Source organism: Carica papaya, chromosome 3 (genome assembly GCF_054855325.1).
Source record: "Carica papaya isolate Zhongbai chromosome 3, ASM5485532v1, whole genome shotgun sequence".
Lineage (NCBI taxonomy): Eukaryota > Viridiplantae > Streptophyta > Magnoliopsida > Brassicales > Caricaceae > Carica > Carica papaya.
Window position 1 is genome coordinate 34,596,487 of NC_142311.1, and position 16,554 is coordinate 34,613,040.

Consider the following 16,554-nt stretch of genomic DNA (forward strand, 5'->3'; position numbering starts at 1 on the left):
ACTTCCAATTATAATTCAATCGATGTCTATGATAACGACTGAGTTGAATAGAATTTGAATACAACAAAAACAAAAAAAAACTTTTAGGGGCTAATTTGAATAAAACAAAAATAAAAGACTTTTGTTGTAATTTAGTCAAAATGAGGTCATACTGTAATAAATATATATATATATATATATATATATTTAAAATCCACTAACCAAATGTTGAATAGTTAGATTTTGTTCATTATTTACTTAAACTTGAAAATCTTAGATTGAACTTAATTATCTCTATTACAAACTCATTCAAGCCTAATAAAAACCTCTTTTTCAAATTAAATTCAAATCTTATTCCTTTGAAGAAGTCAATAACTTCACAAATCAGATTTCAAGTCAAGCTCAAACTGAATCTTAAACAAGTAGAACTCAGATAACAAATTATACAACACAGGCTCAATTCGTTGTCACCCTTTCGACGACTCAAGCTTCTAGATATATTTCTTTATACACATATATTCGACTCGAACCTGCTAGATAGGATGCTGCTTTTCACTGAAGAAAACAATAAATAATTCAACATCACAGAGATCTTTTTCTCCAAACACACAAAGTCTTCCAAAGGCCTCCAAATGGAAGAGACTTAAAAATTTGCTCAACCTAATTTTTCCAAGAACACCTCAGTTAGCGTACGGCCATTGACAATATTTGTTGTTCCAACAATCAGATCATATGCCATCCCTTCCTGCTTGCATCATAAACAATGTTGCAGCAAATCAAAGAACAAGGAGGGACAACTTACTGGAGGGAGAAACTAAGGTGTCAAGTAACTGATTGACAATCTAACTATAAAATCATCCTTCAAATGCCAAAAGAAGATAGAAGTGGCGATACGAAACAATTACTTATTTACAAGAGAAACCTTCCCTAAAATCAAGGACTTATTCCACAAGAAAAGCCTCACTTTTGCTCAAGCTTCAAACCATCAAATGCATGAAAAGTTTAGCTGCCTTTGGTACAGGGAAACAGTTAAGGTTAATTTTTAATTTTTAGAAAATAGGAAAAGGAGGTAAAATTTTAATGTAAGTCTGTCTCTTATTTCCTTTGTGTAATAGACAAAGACAAACCCTGAGAAAAGCTATGCATCTTGTCTCAAAAAGAAGCTATTTAAATTTCTACTTTTAAATTTTAGAAAATATGCTTGAGAAAAACACATTGTTTTTATTGTTTAAAGAAAACAGTTTTCTGAAAATGAAAAGAATAAACAGCTCTACTTTGTTTCAAATTTCCAGTTGCTTCGTATCGTTTTCTAAAGTTAAAACTATTTATTTTTTACAACCAAGTGCATTTTCCTTGTCATCTTACTTTTAAACAAAGTGAAAACATGGACTCTTTTCAAGCACCGACACAAATCTCATTCCTTATACCCAAGCACATATCAACATCTATTGTTTCCTTCCACTTCCTGAATATAAATCCTTCACTTGTGAATATCTATGTCTGTAAGGCTCCATAAAAAAGAGACAAAGGGGACAAACTGCAGAGGAGAACCAGACTGAGTTGACAGGAACCGAAAAATACTCTACATTTATCTAGAGTTACCTTACCATTGTCAGTTTAGGGAAGAAAATTTTAATCTACTGCAATAATACGAACAATGATCTTAACCAGTTTGTAATGCTCAAAATAAATCATACATGCATGGACAAGAAATTGACATACCTGCGCACTGAGAAAACGTAGTGCAGAAATTTCAGCATATGTTACACCTCCAATAAAGACAACAAGTACCAGGGACCTCCTTCCATCAGCTACCCTGAAATATGTGAAAAGTGTTAACACTAGAAGAACCTACATGAAGCCATGAAATGCATGTTCGAAGAAAAAAATTCATCAAAAAAAGAAACAGAAATTCAAATACTTCTTTAAGAAATATTATAGACTAAAGAACAAGTCAGACACACAACATTAATGCTAATCTAGACTCTGCACACGTTCAGATTAGATCATGGCTGAGACAAAAGAAAGAAAACTCTTTTGTCAGTATCAATGATCAGTACCAGTGAATAAAATAGAAAGGAGGAATTCCATTCACTATCTAAAAAACTAAAAAGGATCGATCTATCATATCCTTCTATTGTGTATCAAACTTATGGTTTCCATTGGTGCAAATCCAATCACCTAAATTTTGGAGAAAAAATCCCCCATTGGTAACAAATGGTTATCCATTAAGCGGGGGGAAATCCCTTTTTATTTTTCAAATAAACAGAAAGATTATGCTGAAAATTGCTTTTTATCATCTGCAAGTCAGATGTTTGCATCTATAATTGATTGTTTGAAAAGGATAATAAAGTCTTGCCAACAAAAATACTCTGAGAGAAATTAAATTACTTGTCTATGGTGGCCGAGGACCCCTGTGACGAATCAAACAATTGACTGCTTGAGACCCCACCCTGTAAAAATTGTTAAACCTATTAATTATTAGGAAATAAAAATATTTATAGATGCTAATAGACACAAAGAGAAAAAGATAAATGATATATAAAAGAAATGTAACAATAAACTAAATAGTCGATGGAAGTAAAACGGACTCTTCTTGTCTCCATGTGTGGTCCTGGCAACAACTTCAATATTTCTTCCATAGGGCGCCTGAAAGGTCAAACAGAACTTTTTAAGGATGAAATGTCATCCACTAGAATCTACATTTTAGATACAGAGAAATGCAGATGAAGCTTTAATATTAGCAAGGAAAATGAACTTATACCTGAAATCTAGAATCCTGCAATGTTATTTCTCCTAAAATATAAAATGCTATAATGTATCAAATGGCATTAGTATAACAGCCTAATACCCAAACTTATAAGCCCATCCCCATTATAGACGTAAGCCAACCCCACACTCAGTTTTCATAAGTTCCATGTATTTAAGACAATAGTAATTGATTAGGATTTTTTCTATGAATAAAGATTTGATTATATATTATCCATTCCCAGCCTCTACAATTTCTCTGTGGAGATTGAACTCCAACATCCCCCTCATTCCACTGTTAACAGGTAAAGGGTGCCACAAGTTTTAAGGCTTTGCAGTAAGTTCCTCTTTTTTTGTCGGAAAGATGTTCTCCTTATTTTTCATAAGGGGAAAGGAGCAAAGTTATTTTTGACCACTAGTAAACAAGAACTATTGTCAGATTACAAGCATTACAGAAAGTTATCTAGCTGGACTGGTTCATGGGAAAACACTGTTATAGATATTAGCCAGTATAGAATTAACCTCACCATCCAGATCGAACAGCTTGCTGGACAAGGCGAATACTCAGAGGTGCATATCCAGAAAAGACATAAGCAATATCACTGGGGCTGTTTCATAAGAAAAATTCCTCCAAAAGATAAGTAGAGAGAAGACTGTAGTTTCAAAAACACAAATTGAATAAATTATGTACACAAGTCTGCTTGAAGAAGATATATGGTTCATTATAATGCAAGGAAAAATGAAGAGAGAACTTGCAGCCCTTATAAACAAGAAATGCACGAGAGATCCCATGGAATAAAGAACAATGAAACAAAGAGAACTTAGGATGAAGAAGTCAGCCTAACCTAGCTAACTTAAGAAGAAAAAAAAGAAAATGCAAATGATGATCCTGAAAGAGATCAGCATCTTCCAAATCCTTCCACGCTATCCAGACAAGATGAATACTTGTTCATTCCTTTTACAGCCGTCTCTGGTTCATCCCCTCCAAATTTCCAAGTTAACAATGTATCTGTTCCTCCTGGGCAATCCATTGGAATCCTGACCAAGGGATCTTCCAAAAGTACTCCAAGCAACAGGACAATGATTCAACAGATATTACTATTTTCTCACTATGTTTACACCATGCACAGATGCAAAGTGATTTTACCCCTTTTAACCAAAAAGACCTTGAAGGAATAGTTGCTTAACAGACACCTTGGTGTGAGAAAAACAATCTGCACCCACAAAGAACCATAAATGATCTTCAATACTTCAGATTACAGCTTAACAATTGAGAGTCACCAACCATTAAAATGTAACTTCTGTTATGGCACAAAAATTTGGCAAAATCCATTAGAAACACCCCAGAGCACAATGTCAAAGAAAACCTTCTTTCCTCAATCACCATGTTAAAGTGAAAGTTCCTCTCACACTAGTCCACCCACTTGTATACACACCCAAAGATACACCATCTCAGAAGCTTTAACTTAACCATCTAACTTCCATGACCTTCCCAATATTTAACCAGCAAAACCCTTCTTCCAAGCCTGTGACTTTCATTTTGTTTATAAGAAAGCTTGTGAATTTCATTTTGTTTATAGGAAAGCTTGTGACTTCATTATTAAAGCTCCACAACATTGTCCGTAAGAGTTTGATTGAAGAACCATCCATTACCAATTCTAGGCCCGTCATATCTAGTTCACAACTAGATTCAACTTTTGAGAACCAGCACATATTGTCTCGGTAGAGAAAAAAGGAGAAAATGTTGAAATCCACCATGACCAGTCACCAAACACATTAAATAGAATCTAATCGTTCTTAGTTTCAGAAAGAAGACAGTGTTTAGTCCTAATATAGTACTTTCTTCCATCACAGATGACACTGCTGACCAAATTTGTTGCCAAAAAAGTCCGCATGCAATTAAAGAACTTCATAAATTGAGCAAAATATAAAGCAGTTAAGGTATTACAATACAGAAGTCTCCTATACCCATAAACAGGAAGACACAGATTCTGCATTTTAAAGATTTTCAAGAAATTAGGAATCCAAAACAATTAATTTGCAGCGCAAAAGCAAAGTGAGAACAAGAGGTCACACCAAATCAACTGTTTTGACGGGATCAGATATATAGCAACTAGAAAACCCACATGCTTTTTGCTAATTTCTTATGAGCAAATCACGGTCTCGTCAATTATTCATATGGAAAATGTGCGCTAATCATCAAAATATATTATAACAGTCTCCTCTAAATCACTCTTAATGCAAGCAACATGTATAAGTCAAGCCACATATCACATTAATCACAAATCCAGAGCTCCCAGCTAAAAAGAGACATACTCCAACCAGATCCCAGTAACAAACATCAATGAAAATTTGTAATATCAGAAGCGAATCGCATGGATGAGAAGAAATACTTAGCAGTGTCGGTATCTTCAACTACAAGTTGCAAAGCACGATTAATTGTCAGCCACGTGCTTTTTGTTTCCTGCAAGGAGAAGAACAACATAACAAATTCACTAATAAGATGAAGTCTTGACCTGAGTACCTGAGCATGTAATAATCTAAAACCATTAAGGACAAGAGAACATTTGTACCTGTTTTCTAAACAATCCAGCCTTTTCTAAATTGTTCAATGTAACAACGTGCTCAAATCCATAACTGTGGAGAAGCTCCCTCCTATACCATGAATACAATAAGTGAATTATAATCAGAGATGTGCATAACCAAAAGAATTCAAATTGAAGTTATGCAAGCAAAACTTGCCTTAAATAGTCAAAGTGTTTCTTTGGTAACCCTGAGTTTGTAACAGAAAATAGGATTAAAAGACGTAGAATGTTTGTAAAAGGCTCCTGTTTATGGATCATTTCTTCAATGTACTCAAAGCATCTGCATTCACAAATTATAGTTGCAAGGTTTAATAATAGAATCTTAGTGGCAAGGCGACCACATCAGTTATTCTTTCGGTAAGGAGACAGAGAAAGCATGAAACTTCGGTGAGTCAATATAAATTATAGTCGAACTTCTCCTTCCCACTACACAAATAAATAAATGAGTAGAGAACATAAAACAACAGGTGTTTAAAGGCCAAAAAACAGTAAGTTGAGTTAAGTATAAAAAGGATTAGTGTAGCTAAATTAGACACAATCTCAGTTTTCACTTTCAACTCCTTTTACTAATAATATTTCTTTTCCTATCTAAGAAATATATATATTCATTTTCAACTTACAAGACTAAATTAGTAACAAAACATAAGGTCATTAGCATATAAAATACAATTCTGGTCATTAGCATATAAAATACAATTCTATGTGCAAGTACTACCAGCAACATGACCTCTGCACGCCCTTGGTGCCTTTTTAAAAAAAATAAAAAATATAAATCTATTAACAACTGCACGCCCTTGGGGCCTTGCTAACAGTAAAACTTTTCCTTTTTTTTTGTGATAGAGAGTAACACTTCTTTTTCTACCAAACAGTTGACATGTGGCTTTCAGTGAAACAATGCTCCCTAAATCCCAACATAACCTCATGAGAAATGGTGAAGAATGAATTTAGCTTACATGTCATAACTCTGAGCCTCAACAATTGTGTGTTCCATGTCAAGTTGCGCAAGAAACGACTGCTTTGATGTGAATGTTGATAAATGTTGAGCAAGATTTATGTGCCTCTACAGAAATGATCACCAACAAATTAAAGTCTTTTTTGATAGAACAGACAAATTAAAATCTTATTCACTGAGTCCACTTTTTCAATTTTGAGAGAGAGAGACTGAGAAAAAGAGAATTACAGAAATTTCTGGCAACGAATTGAGCTTTTTAACGAAGTCCTTCAGCTCAGAAACAGTCTGGTTCTGCATGCATCAAACAACACTCCATTATAAATGAACTAACAACATGTTTGGTTGGATTTAATAATCCCGTAATGTATTGCAATGTAATTTAACTTTGTAAATGCGTCTCAAAATAATCGATTAGTGTTGAAATGTTGTAATCATGTTTAGCTGTAACCATCACTACATTATAAGCTTGATTCCATAGTTATGTAGTCCAACGAAAAAGTGTAGGAACCAGACATGCTGTATGTGATATAGAATCGCTAAAATGTTCCAAATGGAAAACACTGCAGCAACCAAATGACTGTACATTAGTGTACTCAAAATCCAATACCCTATCTCAGTAATAGCATAATTTTGCTTACAACCATCCAAAACCATTTGCAGAAACTTTAGCTATAACAATCTTCTACAAATAGACTTGAATTCCATTCAAGGGAAAAGAACGAAGACACGTCACTGTTCAATCCATAGTGGGGATGCTAAAGTTTGTGAAAATGATGAGTTAAGCAGATAAAAAATGATAGACATGCAGCGGTTAGGCTGTGCACTTACAGTAGTAGTCATCTCTGTGTAGTCCTGCTTCATCGATGTTGCCTTTTGGCGTAGAACCTGCAACCATACGCCAACTAAGGGAATAGAATCCAAAAGGATAGAGATCTTGACTCATTAAAGAGGTTATAAAAGAAGGAACTGGGAAAAAAGCAGGTAAAATAGGTTAACCTGGCCAACAACTTCAAAGTTCAGATCCCTTATCTCCTTGAACAGCTTGTCACTAAAAGATAAGCCATTTAAAAGAGTAAGCTAAAATGAAATGCGAGTAGAAACAGAGTCAGGCAGGCGAGGAAACATAGGACAGCCAGTTGAAAGCATGATTAGTTTAGTGAGACAATGTAATCTATTCATTGACAACAACCAAAATGAATTCCTTTGACAAAAATAAGCATTGAAAATCCTCCTATTATTTCTTTCTTTTCTGCAATGCAAATTATACTCACATCTCAGCTCAAAGTTTTATTGCATTCTTTTAAAAATAAAAATAGTATGGTAAGATTCATTCACAAGCACTAAGAGGGTGCAAACTCATGAACAAAAGTATTTATATATCGATCAATATGTCAAATAAGATCTCTAAAATCCTCCAGTGTATAAAGATGATGACCCATAATCAAAAAAATTCACAATCTGAAACCATCTAACTTTAACCCTATCAAAGATATCTTCCACCCCCTCAAACACTCTTGTTTCTCTCTTTCCACACCATTCAAACAGTAGCAAGGGGAATGGGACTAAAATGTTTCGTCACTCCACTAATATCCTTCACATCCAAATTTCTTCTCTCATTAGAAACAAACAAACACCAAAGATGGATATGATTACACGACTGCGCTTCCCTTTTGCACAAAGAAAACACTCGTTCACCAATATTCTTCCTCGCCTAATCAGCTTGTCAAGAATAAGAATACACCATTAACCTGCCTCTCATGCAAAGGAAGCAACTTTAGGCAAAGTATTAACCTTTCAAATTTGACGACAGGGAAAACTGGTGCCCATGGCATCTCTCTTAACTAAAATGTTTATAAAAAGACCTGACCAAAATTGATCCTCTAGCATTTAGTATCTAAACTGGTTGACTTCCATTGCTAGTGGCTATAATAAGAGTATTGAGGAGAGTCTCATAATCTTTAACTTCTCAATCATTGAGGTTTATCATAACTTCCAAATTCCACTCCATTTCCCTCCAACGCCACTATAAGATTCATAAATTGAAATACTCTTGTATTGCCCAATATCATAGATCTGTGGAAATTTTTCTCTGAGTAGGGCCCCTTTAACCAAGCATCACACCAGAAATTAATCATGTCTCCAGTGTCAACCCTCCAGCAGATAAAATCCTGGAATTTATTCCTGTACATGCATATTCTCTTTTCTACATCCCTTTTCCACGGGGCCTAGACGCGAGCCTGATATACTACCTTCTATCCATGATCCAAAACTTCGCCTCTTTCATCTTCCATCAGATAATATTATTTTTATTCATGAATCTTCAAAGCTATTTCCCATGTAGAGCTATATTCACCTCCACCAAAGATCTCAAGCCTAACCCTCCCTAATTTTTTTTGAGATAAAATTCACAAGATACTAAGGGGGTACTATCCATTTACAAAAAAATTATTCTGTTAGCATATCATTGACATTTCCAAAATTCTACAACCTATAAATGTCACGACCCAACATCAATGAGGCAAAACAATAAAATCATTTATCTCTGATCTTACGTATCTCACCCTCAATACCCTCAAAAACCCTACTATTTATTTCATTCCATAAAACTGAAAAAATAATTGAAGGAATAAACTTTACAATTTTTTTCTTTTTACATAAACTTTCCCATCTGCATCTAAAATCTAAAAGAATGGCCAAATTGCTATACAAGACAAAAATCTTACAAAGAGTCAAAAAAGAGATCCAATTGAAAAATTTTGTAGAGTTGATTCAATGGGGTGAAACTACTAGAGAAAGAAACACCCTTGCATCATAACTTGTTATCAGAAATAAACTTACCTTGAATTAAGTGGAACTTTCGTCTTTTTTCCCTCTTGTTGAACACCCATGATAGATGCATCAAGCTCCACAGCACCATTGTTGATATGCAAAAACTGCATTTAGTCTATTAGAGCCAGCTTACTACAAAAATCCGCTCAACAAGAAACAATTTACCAAGCAAAAGAAACATGTCAGTTTAGTTTAGGTCTTTGGTATCATACTATTGGTTCATTTTGGTTCCTAAGATGCATGATTATGATCAATTTTTACATCTACAACTCCTCAATGCATGGAACCCAAAGTATGCAATGCTCATACCACTAGATGTTCAGCTTCCTCACTATTCAAGGAGTGTTGATAACAAACAAGCAAACATGAGCATTATATATACAATGCATACATATATATATGTCAGAATTTTTTATATGCACCTTAGAATCATTATTCTCTTCCCTTTTTTATATGGTAGAGTAGGGAAAGGCAGGGCAGAGTTACAAAATAGCAAAAATAGCCTAATTCACTAAGCAATTAACGGACAAACATGAAATAAGGGCCCGACCAAATGCATATGTTTTACACTTTTTTCTCTAACCAACAAAAAATTAAATCAATTTACATATCTGTATCACTAATCCTCTTTTATTTGGTGGGTGGGGGAGCAGGGTGTTGAGGATAGGGAGACACAGGATTAATCTTACACTGCCGCAAGCTAAGCAATAAAATAACAGGCAATACAGTATGAATAAAATTTGCTACTTATATGTTCCTTGCAGCCAGCATATCCACTCCCATTTGATACCTTCCAGCCATTAGTCATATGAATTAATATAGATAATTGTCCTGCTTTTTCATTTACTTACCTCGTCGAGCAGCCCTTCATATGTTAACTGAGAGCACATAGGAGTGACCATGTCAACCTGCAGCCAAATCATTGTATTTTTAGATGGGAACAACTATAACTATAATATCTGTTGGCTTGCTCACATGCATGCATGCACAATGAACTAGATCTTTGTGGCACAGATGGTGAGAAATAAGTTCAGGCCACACCACAATGATTGGGACTCTGAAACAGGTTCTTCCATCCTCCACAAAAGTCTCTGGAAAGCAATTACAGCGGTATTTGTTTAATTTTCCCACTTGTGCAAGCTAGGGTGGGGATCGATCTCACTTTCTTTTTTAGGAAGACCTGTTGGAAGGAGTGCACCACTCGCATCTCTTTTCCCATGCCCTTAAAGAGTTTCCATTAGACATAATTCTCCTGTTGATTCCATTTTGTCCTTTCCTGATAATCACACATCCTAGAACCTTTCCATTGTCAGAAATCCCCATGATGGGAAAATATTTGACTTGGTAACCTGATTAATATTTGGCTAGTTGGTTCTTTCTTTGAGCACCTCACCCATGGCACAGAAACAGTAACATCATCTTTGTATAATTAGTAAAGTAATGAATAAGAAAGAAAGGAAAAGAAAACAGCAGTTTTTAGAGGAAGGGAAAGGAAACTTGCTTCACTTATTTGGATAACTAAAAATTGAAAAAAGTGAAGGAAATGAAAGAATTGTTATAATATTTTATTTGGTTTAGCTTAATAAAGGAAATGAAAAGATTGGTTATAAGGAAATAGTCAAGCATACTCTTAATTATTTTTTTTAAATAAAAAGCATACTCTTAATTATTATTTTTAAATAAAAAGCATACTCTTAATTATAAAATAGCAAGTTGGGTAGTAAAGATATAGTAAAATTTTCTCTTCAAAATTTTTAAGTCCTTCACTTTCCCCTCTTCTTTACCCAGTTTGGAGGAATGAAAAAACTATAACTTTAATGGAAAAAGAGGGATGAACCATGCCTTCCATTTCTTTACTAATTATTATTTTTTATCCAAAGAAGAAAAAGGAGGGTGATCATCCTATTATCTCCTTTCTTTTCCTCTACTTCCTTCAATCCAAACATAGTGTAATGTTACTAATCCCTCCTCATTTCTGAAAGTAAAAGTTCCATTTAAGGTGGGAGCTTTTGGACAGAGATGCCTAATAAGCGCAACCTAATTACTTACTTCATGGTATCTTTTTCTTTTTAAAATAAGACTTACTTCATGGTATCAATCTAATGAATTACTTCACCATCACATACCCCAAATTCTTCTTTCCCCTTATGTATGCTTCATGTGATTTCACAGTCTGGAATGCAACAATCACTTGTTTCTGCATTACGAGGTATCTTGAAAGGCTTGGAGCAGGACTTTGTCCTTCAGACTGATTTGGGTGTGCCCCCAAGACTTGGAGATTTTCAATTCTACATCTCTATGTGATTTAGGGGAGTAAAGAGCATTCCACACTTTGGAATGTCGCCAATTTTGAAGGTCTTTCTGTCCTCCAATTTGAGAGAAATGCTAGAATTTTTTAAATCAGCAAACCTGTGGTGATATATATATTTGAGATGGGATTCTGTGCTTCGCTTCTCCTTGGACTGAAGAGCAAAGTTTTTTAGGGGGTTTCCTCTTTCTACGCTTCAGGGGCATTAGATTGTCATTTTGCAGTGATTATTAGGTTTTTTATATTTCTTGTACATTCTATCCTTTTCCCTCTTTTTGGAGGACAGGTTGTCCTCCTCAGGTTCTACTTCCTCTTTCCTTCTCGAATATGTTTCTTTTTCTATTGAAAAAACAAATGTAAATTGACCAAGATTATATGAATTATACTGCTATATCTTCTAATCACCCTACTATTAGACCAATCTTCAGCACTTAGTATCAACTTTCAGTAAATTTCAGAAATTAAAATCACACCCCTTCAACATTAAATTCCTAGAGAGTCAACTCTTAACAAAACTTAAGAATTTTGTTGTGCAAAAGAGTTGGTGATCAGAACATGACTGCACCTTTCAAGCTAATTTGGAAAGCTAAGGCGTCCCCTAGAGTGGCGTTTTTTACTTGGGAGGCGGCGAGAGATAGCATTTTGACTATTGACATGTTAAAAATGAAAGGAAACATTATGGTGAATAGTTGCTACTTTTGTAAAGCTGATGAGGAATCTTGTTACCATTTATTGTTGGGCTGTCCGGTAATTAACAGCATTTGGGCAATGGTTTTTGGGCTGCTGGGTTTGTTTTGGGTTAGAGCTGGTAATGTAAGTGGAGAACTTTGGGCTTGGGCGGGATATTGTAAAACAAATAGGTATCTATTCCTTATACCACTTACCATTTTTTGGGTTGTGTGGAAGGAAAGAAATGCGATGGCGTTTGAGGGTATTGAAACTAATATTGTAAACATTAGAGATAAATGATTTCATACTTTTGGATCTATCTTATTAGACCATGATGTGCATGATTGGGAAGACACTGGATTAATTATGTACCACTTAATAGATATGTAACTATTTTGTATACAGGTGGTACCCCTCTGGTACCTTTGTGAATAATATTTCTCTCTTTTATTTCAAAAAGAAACTTCAGAATTTTGGGTTGAAGAAAAAACTTTACCTCCCTATCAAGAAGGATAAGTGTATTTATTTCTGATATGCCCATCTGAAATTTTAAAAAAAGTAAAACCAATAAAAACTAAATATATTACAGAAAAAGAATGTAAATAGTACGTAAGGAGGTTGATCCACACAAATATGCAATTTCAGTGGTGAATAATTACATCAGATGAATTGACAGGTTCCTCCACTTGCATGCGACTAAGAATATCAGCAACACGTACTGATGCTTTGCCTTTAGCTCTCACATTTGGTATCAATCCAAAAGAAAACTGCAACCATGTTATTTATAGTAGAATGTTGGATAAGTCATCATTATATAGCTGAAAATATATGATAAAAAACCTCAAGTTTGTGGATAGCCTTTGCAACATGCCAAAGAGAGCTTGTATCACCATCAACCAGGCATTCCTAGAATGAATAAATAAAATATTAATAGAAAAACACTTGTTGCATCAAAAATTGGGAAAAAATAACAAAAGAAATGTTTAAATAAATTCTGCTTCCGGTACCTTGTCAGTAAGATGGAGCTCAAATGATATTACATCCTCATCCAGCGGAACCATGTATAAAGGATATTCCTTAATGGTCACAAGATTATGAACTTTTTCCTCCTCAAGTATCTAAATAATTAAAAAGATTTACTAATCTCCATTAGCATGTACATGTCAATGTGAAGAACATTTTATCATTGTTTTAAACTGCAAGAGCTTTAAATGGCCAATAATTTTTACCTTCTCACAAGCAACTGAACGGCGAGGGACAAAATAGATAAAGTACTCTCTTTGAAGCCCTTTTGATACATCATTATGAATATGAGAAGATATGAACTTCATAAAATTAAGCTGAGACCGCACAAGATAAACCACTTTGCTGCATTCAGTCTGAATCGGGTCTCCCGATAGGTGCCGCAATTCAACACCATGCTCCTGTATAGAGTCAATGAAAATCTCCTAAATGTGAATTCTTTTTTTCTTTTTGGTAAGACCTGGTATCAAACCCCATAAATTAACTTCACCAAAAGCAAAGATAACCATACAAACTAAAGGCTCTGGTGCTTCTAAATTTGTGTTTAAATAGTAGCATTGCACTAATTTCATCCACTTCAGAAGATAATTTCTTATACCTCTACTTCCTTTGTTTATAAAGAGAAACAAATATTTCTTGTCTAGTTGAAGCTTGCATTTCCATGAAATTTTATTATTTGAAAGCAACCAGATACAGATGCAAAGGAATTTCTTTGGAATTCTGACTTCATCGACAAGCCGAACAGTAAAGCCTACATCTAAATAAATAAAGAATTAAATGGCAAAATAAGTCTCCATTTAGTAAAATTGAAGGAACTAGTTTTCCAATTTAGCCCAGCTGATTCATATCAATTTCTTTGTAAAAAATGTATAGTTAAAGAAGAATTGCCTTTAACAGGGATGTCTGAATAATCAACGAAAGCGAACCGCCCAGCTTTGGATCAATAATCATACACTTCTTTCCTCGAATCTGCCAGATAACAAAACATAAAATTGAGCACAAGAATTCAAGAAACTATAATCATTTGCAAAAACAACTAACTACACTGGCAGTTATTTTGCCTTTTCAATGTTCGGAAACCAAAAAAACCTAAAGTTTACTAAACTAGGATATTGAAATTACTCTGCATACTTCAAGTAACATCCCTATTTCCTTTGAAGCTAAAACGATGTTAGTTTAAACATAATTTCCAAATTAACTAAAATAAACTGATGAAATGAATTCTTCTGGTAAATGAAACTCACGTCCTTGAGAAGGTTTATCAGCTCCCTTTGTGCCTGTTCCCTAGAAACAATCAACAAAACCAAGTGATCAACAAATATAGTCTATGCAGTTTCAGGATAATTATGAGCTGCATCATAATTATAACTGAAAATTTGAGTTGATTATTTATTTACCTAATGGATTTGAGATTGAGAGGCGAGTTGTCCAAGTTTGGAATCTGCGCCATTGATGAATTCTTCAATCCGCCTCTCTACTCTCTGTATACACAGAAGAGAAGAAAAAACTTACAGGCTTGTAAGCTTTGTACATTAACTGGGCTTTGTAAAAGTTACTTAGAGAATGACACCAATACTTTTTGGACAATTGTCAAGAAACTCCTTTTTTTCAGCAAACCATAGCCCCACCAAGTAAGTAAAACAGAAACTACAGAATTCAGACCACGTATTAGCTTTGCATTTTTTCAGAATGTTTGCCCATGAGAAATGGCCATGATTTGGGAGCATAAGGTTATGCAAACCACAGGCCACACAAATAAACAGTTTTGCTTACCAAACTAAACAACGAATTGACCATGTTCATGGCCAGCATTCCTCCAAAGATTTTTATCGTATCAATAGAGTCTAGTTTATGGGAAAGTAAACACCCTATGTAACATACCATCAGCAATAAAAGGAAAATAAATAAATAATCATCGAGCTAACAAATGGAAAATACTAATCTGGCTCTTCTCTTAGAAAAAAATATCAATATGACCCTCACATATTAGTCATACATCAAGCCAAAATCAGTTATACCAACCCATGCAAGCTATCAAATTAACAGAAATGTCTGAGACTTTAATTGAATTTGAACCATTAGACTATTCCAATCCATGGTATGTTAGTCGGGTTTCCCAAACATTTTATCAAATGGTTTGCATGATGATCAGAAATCAAACATTGAAAGGTTCATATCTCCACCTATAATGCTGCTGAAACCAAACCAAAACAAAATGTGGCCGAGTAATGGTATTCTAAGCTCATTCAAAGGTTCAAAGAATATCATGAACTGATAATTGTTCTTTCTCAAGAAGTTACTGAATCCATTGCAGAATCAACCTTAAAGGTCCAGAGGCTTTACCACTCAAGCTTCAAGACGCAGAACCCCTTCTCCTTAAACCCAAATCACGGATTCATCGGAAGGAAGAAGAAACGTCTCCATATGACCTCTACTTCTATCTCTGGATTCCCCAACAAAAATTCCAAAAATTTCACTCCCAAAACCTTCCTTTTCTTGTCACTCCCTGTTTCCCTCCCTTTTACTCAGGATAGAATTGAAGTCCCTCCCAGGTTGCTGTTATCCTATCCGTCTAGGCGCCTTTGCTTGTCCTGATCTCAACGGCTCCTAGTTCTTCACTGCTCCACTAGCTCGATTTCAAGAATCTGTTATGGTTTGCCTCCGTACTCGTATTCTCTCATCCTTGGCTACCCGGTCCATAATCGAGTGGCTCTGGAACGTTTCACCTGCTGCTACCTTGCCTTCTTCTCCAGTTCTTTATACACCTCCTCTCTTTTCCATCAGGCGAATCATTATTAGACAGGGAAAGAAATCTTCACCACATTATTGCGGAACAATCGACTCCCCAAGAAGGTGACCCTTCCTGAATCTCCATGCTTCGTTTACGCGTGTTCTTCCTCGCGTGCGACGCTCTGTTTCAGCTTTTTGTCTGTTTCTTGTTTCCTTTCCTAAACGACGCCGTATGCAATTTCATGGTGATGGGGCAAGGATGAAATATGCGTACAAAAGATAACCATATCTCTTGGGTTTGAACTTCAAGTGAAACTAAATGTCGAAATAAAATTAAATTATTTGAAAAATAAAATAAGTGAGTTTAGAAATATTTTGCTAAATTTAATTTTTCATTAATTTTGTTATTTTCATAATTTTTTTATAATTTTTAATTATTTACTTATTATTAACTTTGATAATTTTTATCATATTTTTTAAAAAAAATTCAAAAATATTACATTAAATTTTCTATCTCGTTACCGCTATCTTAACTGAAAGAAACTAATCACCATACAATATTTCTTCCGTGTAAGTACATTATGACGCGTTAGTATCAAATTCAACTAAGTCATTGAAATTTCATCATTACGTTAATGAATTAAATTCTTAATTTCGTTAAATCAAACATTATAAATTAGTTTTAAACTCAGAGATAATAAATGTGGGTGTCTTATTTTTGGTGGCCAAGA

General features: G+C 34.6%; 1 protein-coding gene across 3 annotated transcripts; it reads right to left on the bottom strand.

Annotated features, from left to right (window-relative positions):
- Window positions 1-308: 308 nt before the first annotated feature.
- On the bottom strand, window positions 309-16,081 carry ATVPS33 (Sec1/munc18-like (SM) proteins superfamily). 3 transcript variants are annotated; one of them, XM_088216751.1, is made up of 23 exons: window positions 15,437-16,081; window positions 14,491-14,574; window positions 14,338-14,377; window positions 13,982-14,062; window positions 13,300-13,494; window positions 13,078-13,188; window positions 12,911-12,976; window positions 12,730-12,837; window positions 12,567-12,611; window positions 9,945-10,001; window positions 9,103-9,197; window positions 7,261-7,312; window positions 7,093-7,149; window positions 6,493-6,555; window positions 6,266-6,372; window positions 5,470-5,592; window positions 5,301-5,382; window positions 5,121-5,191; window positions 3,255-3,335; window positions 2,571-2,628; window positions 2,371-2,432; window positions 1,702-1,795; window positions 309-724 (listed from the first exon to the last, which is right to left on the bottom strand). In XM_088216751.1, exons 2-23 carry the CDS (start codon window positions 14,541-14,543, stop codon window positions 635-637), a joined length of 1,791 nt encoding a protein of 596 aa, XP_088072877.1. In that variant the 5' UTR covers window positions 14,544-14,574; window positions 15,437-16,081; the 3' UTR covers window positions 309-634. The 3 variants fall into 3 exon arrangements, with proteins under 3 accessions (XP_088072877.1, XP_088072879.1, XP_088072878.1); XM_088216753.1 differs by having other exon boundaries at window positions 15,415-16,081; XM_088216752.1 differs by lacking the exon at window positions 15,437-16,081 and adding an exon at window positions 15,277-15,417.
- Between the last annotated feature and the right edge of the window lie 473 nt (window positions 16,082-16,554).

Coding starts and splice junctions, on each gene's coding strand:
- ATVPS33 (XM_088216751.1), bottom strand. CDS start 14,543: ATGGCGCAGATTCCAAACTTGGACAACTCGCCTCTCAATCTCAAATCC. Junction 5,593..6,265: donor GAGGCTCAGAGTTATGACAT/GTAAGCTAAATT, acceptor TTGTGAATGCAG/ATGCTTTGAGTACATTGAAG. Junction 2,629..3,254: donor CAAGCTGTTCGATCTGGATG/GTGAGGTTAATT, acceptor TTGACCTTTCAG/GCGCCCTATGGAAGAAATAT.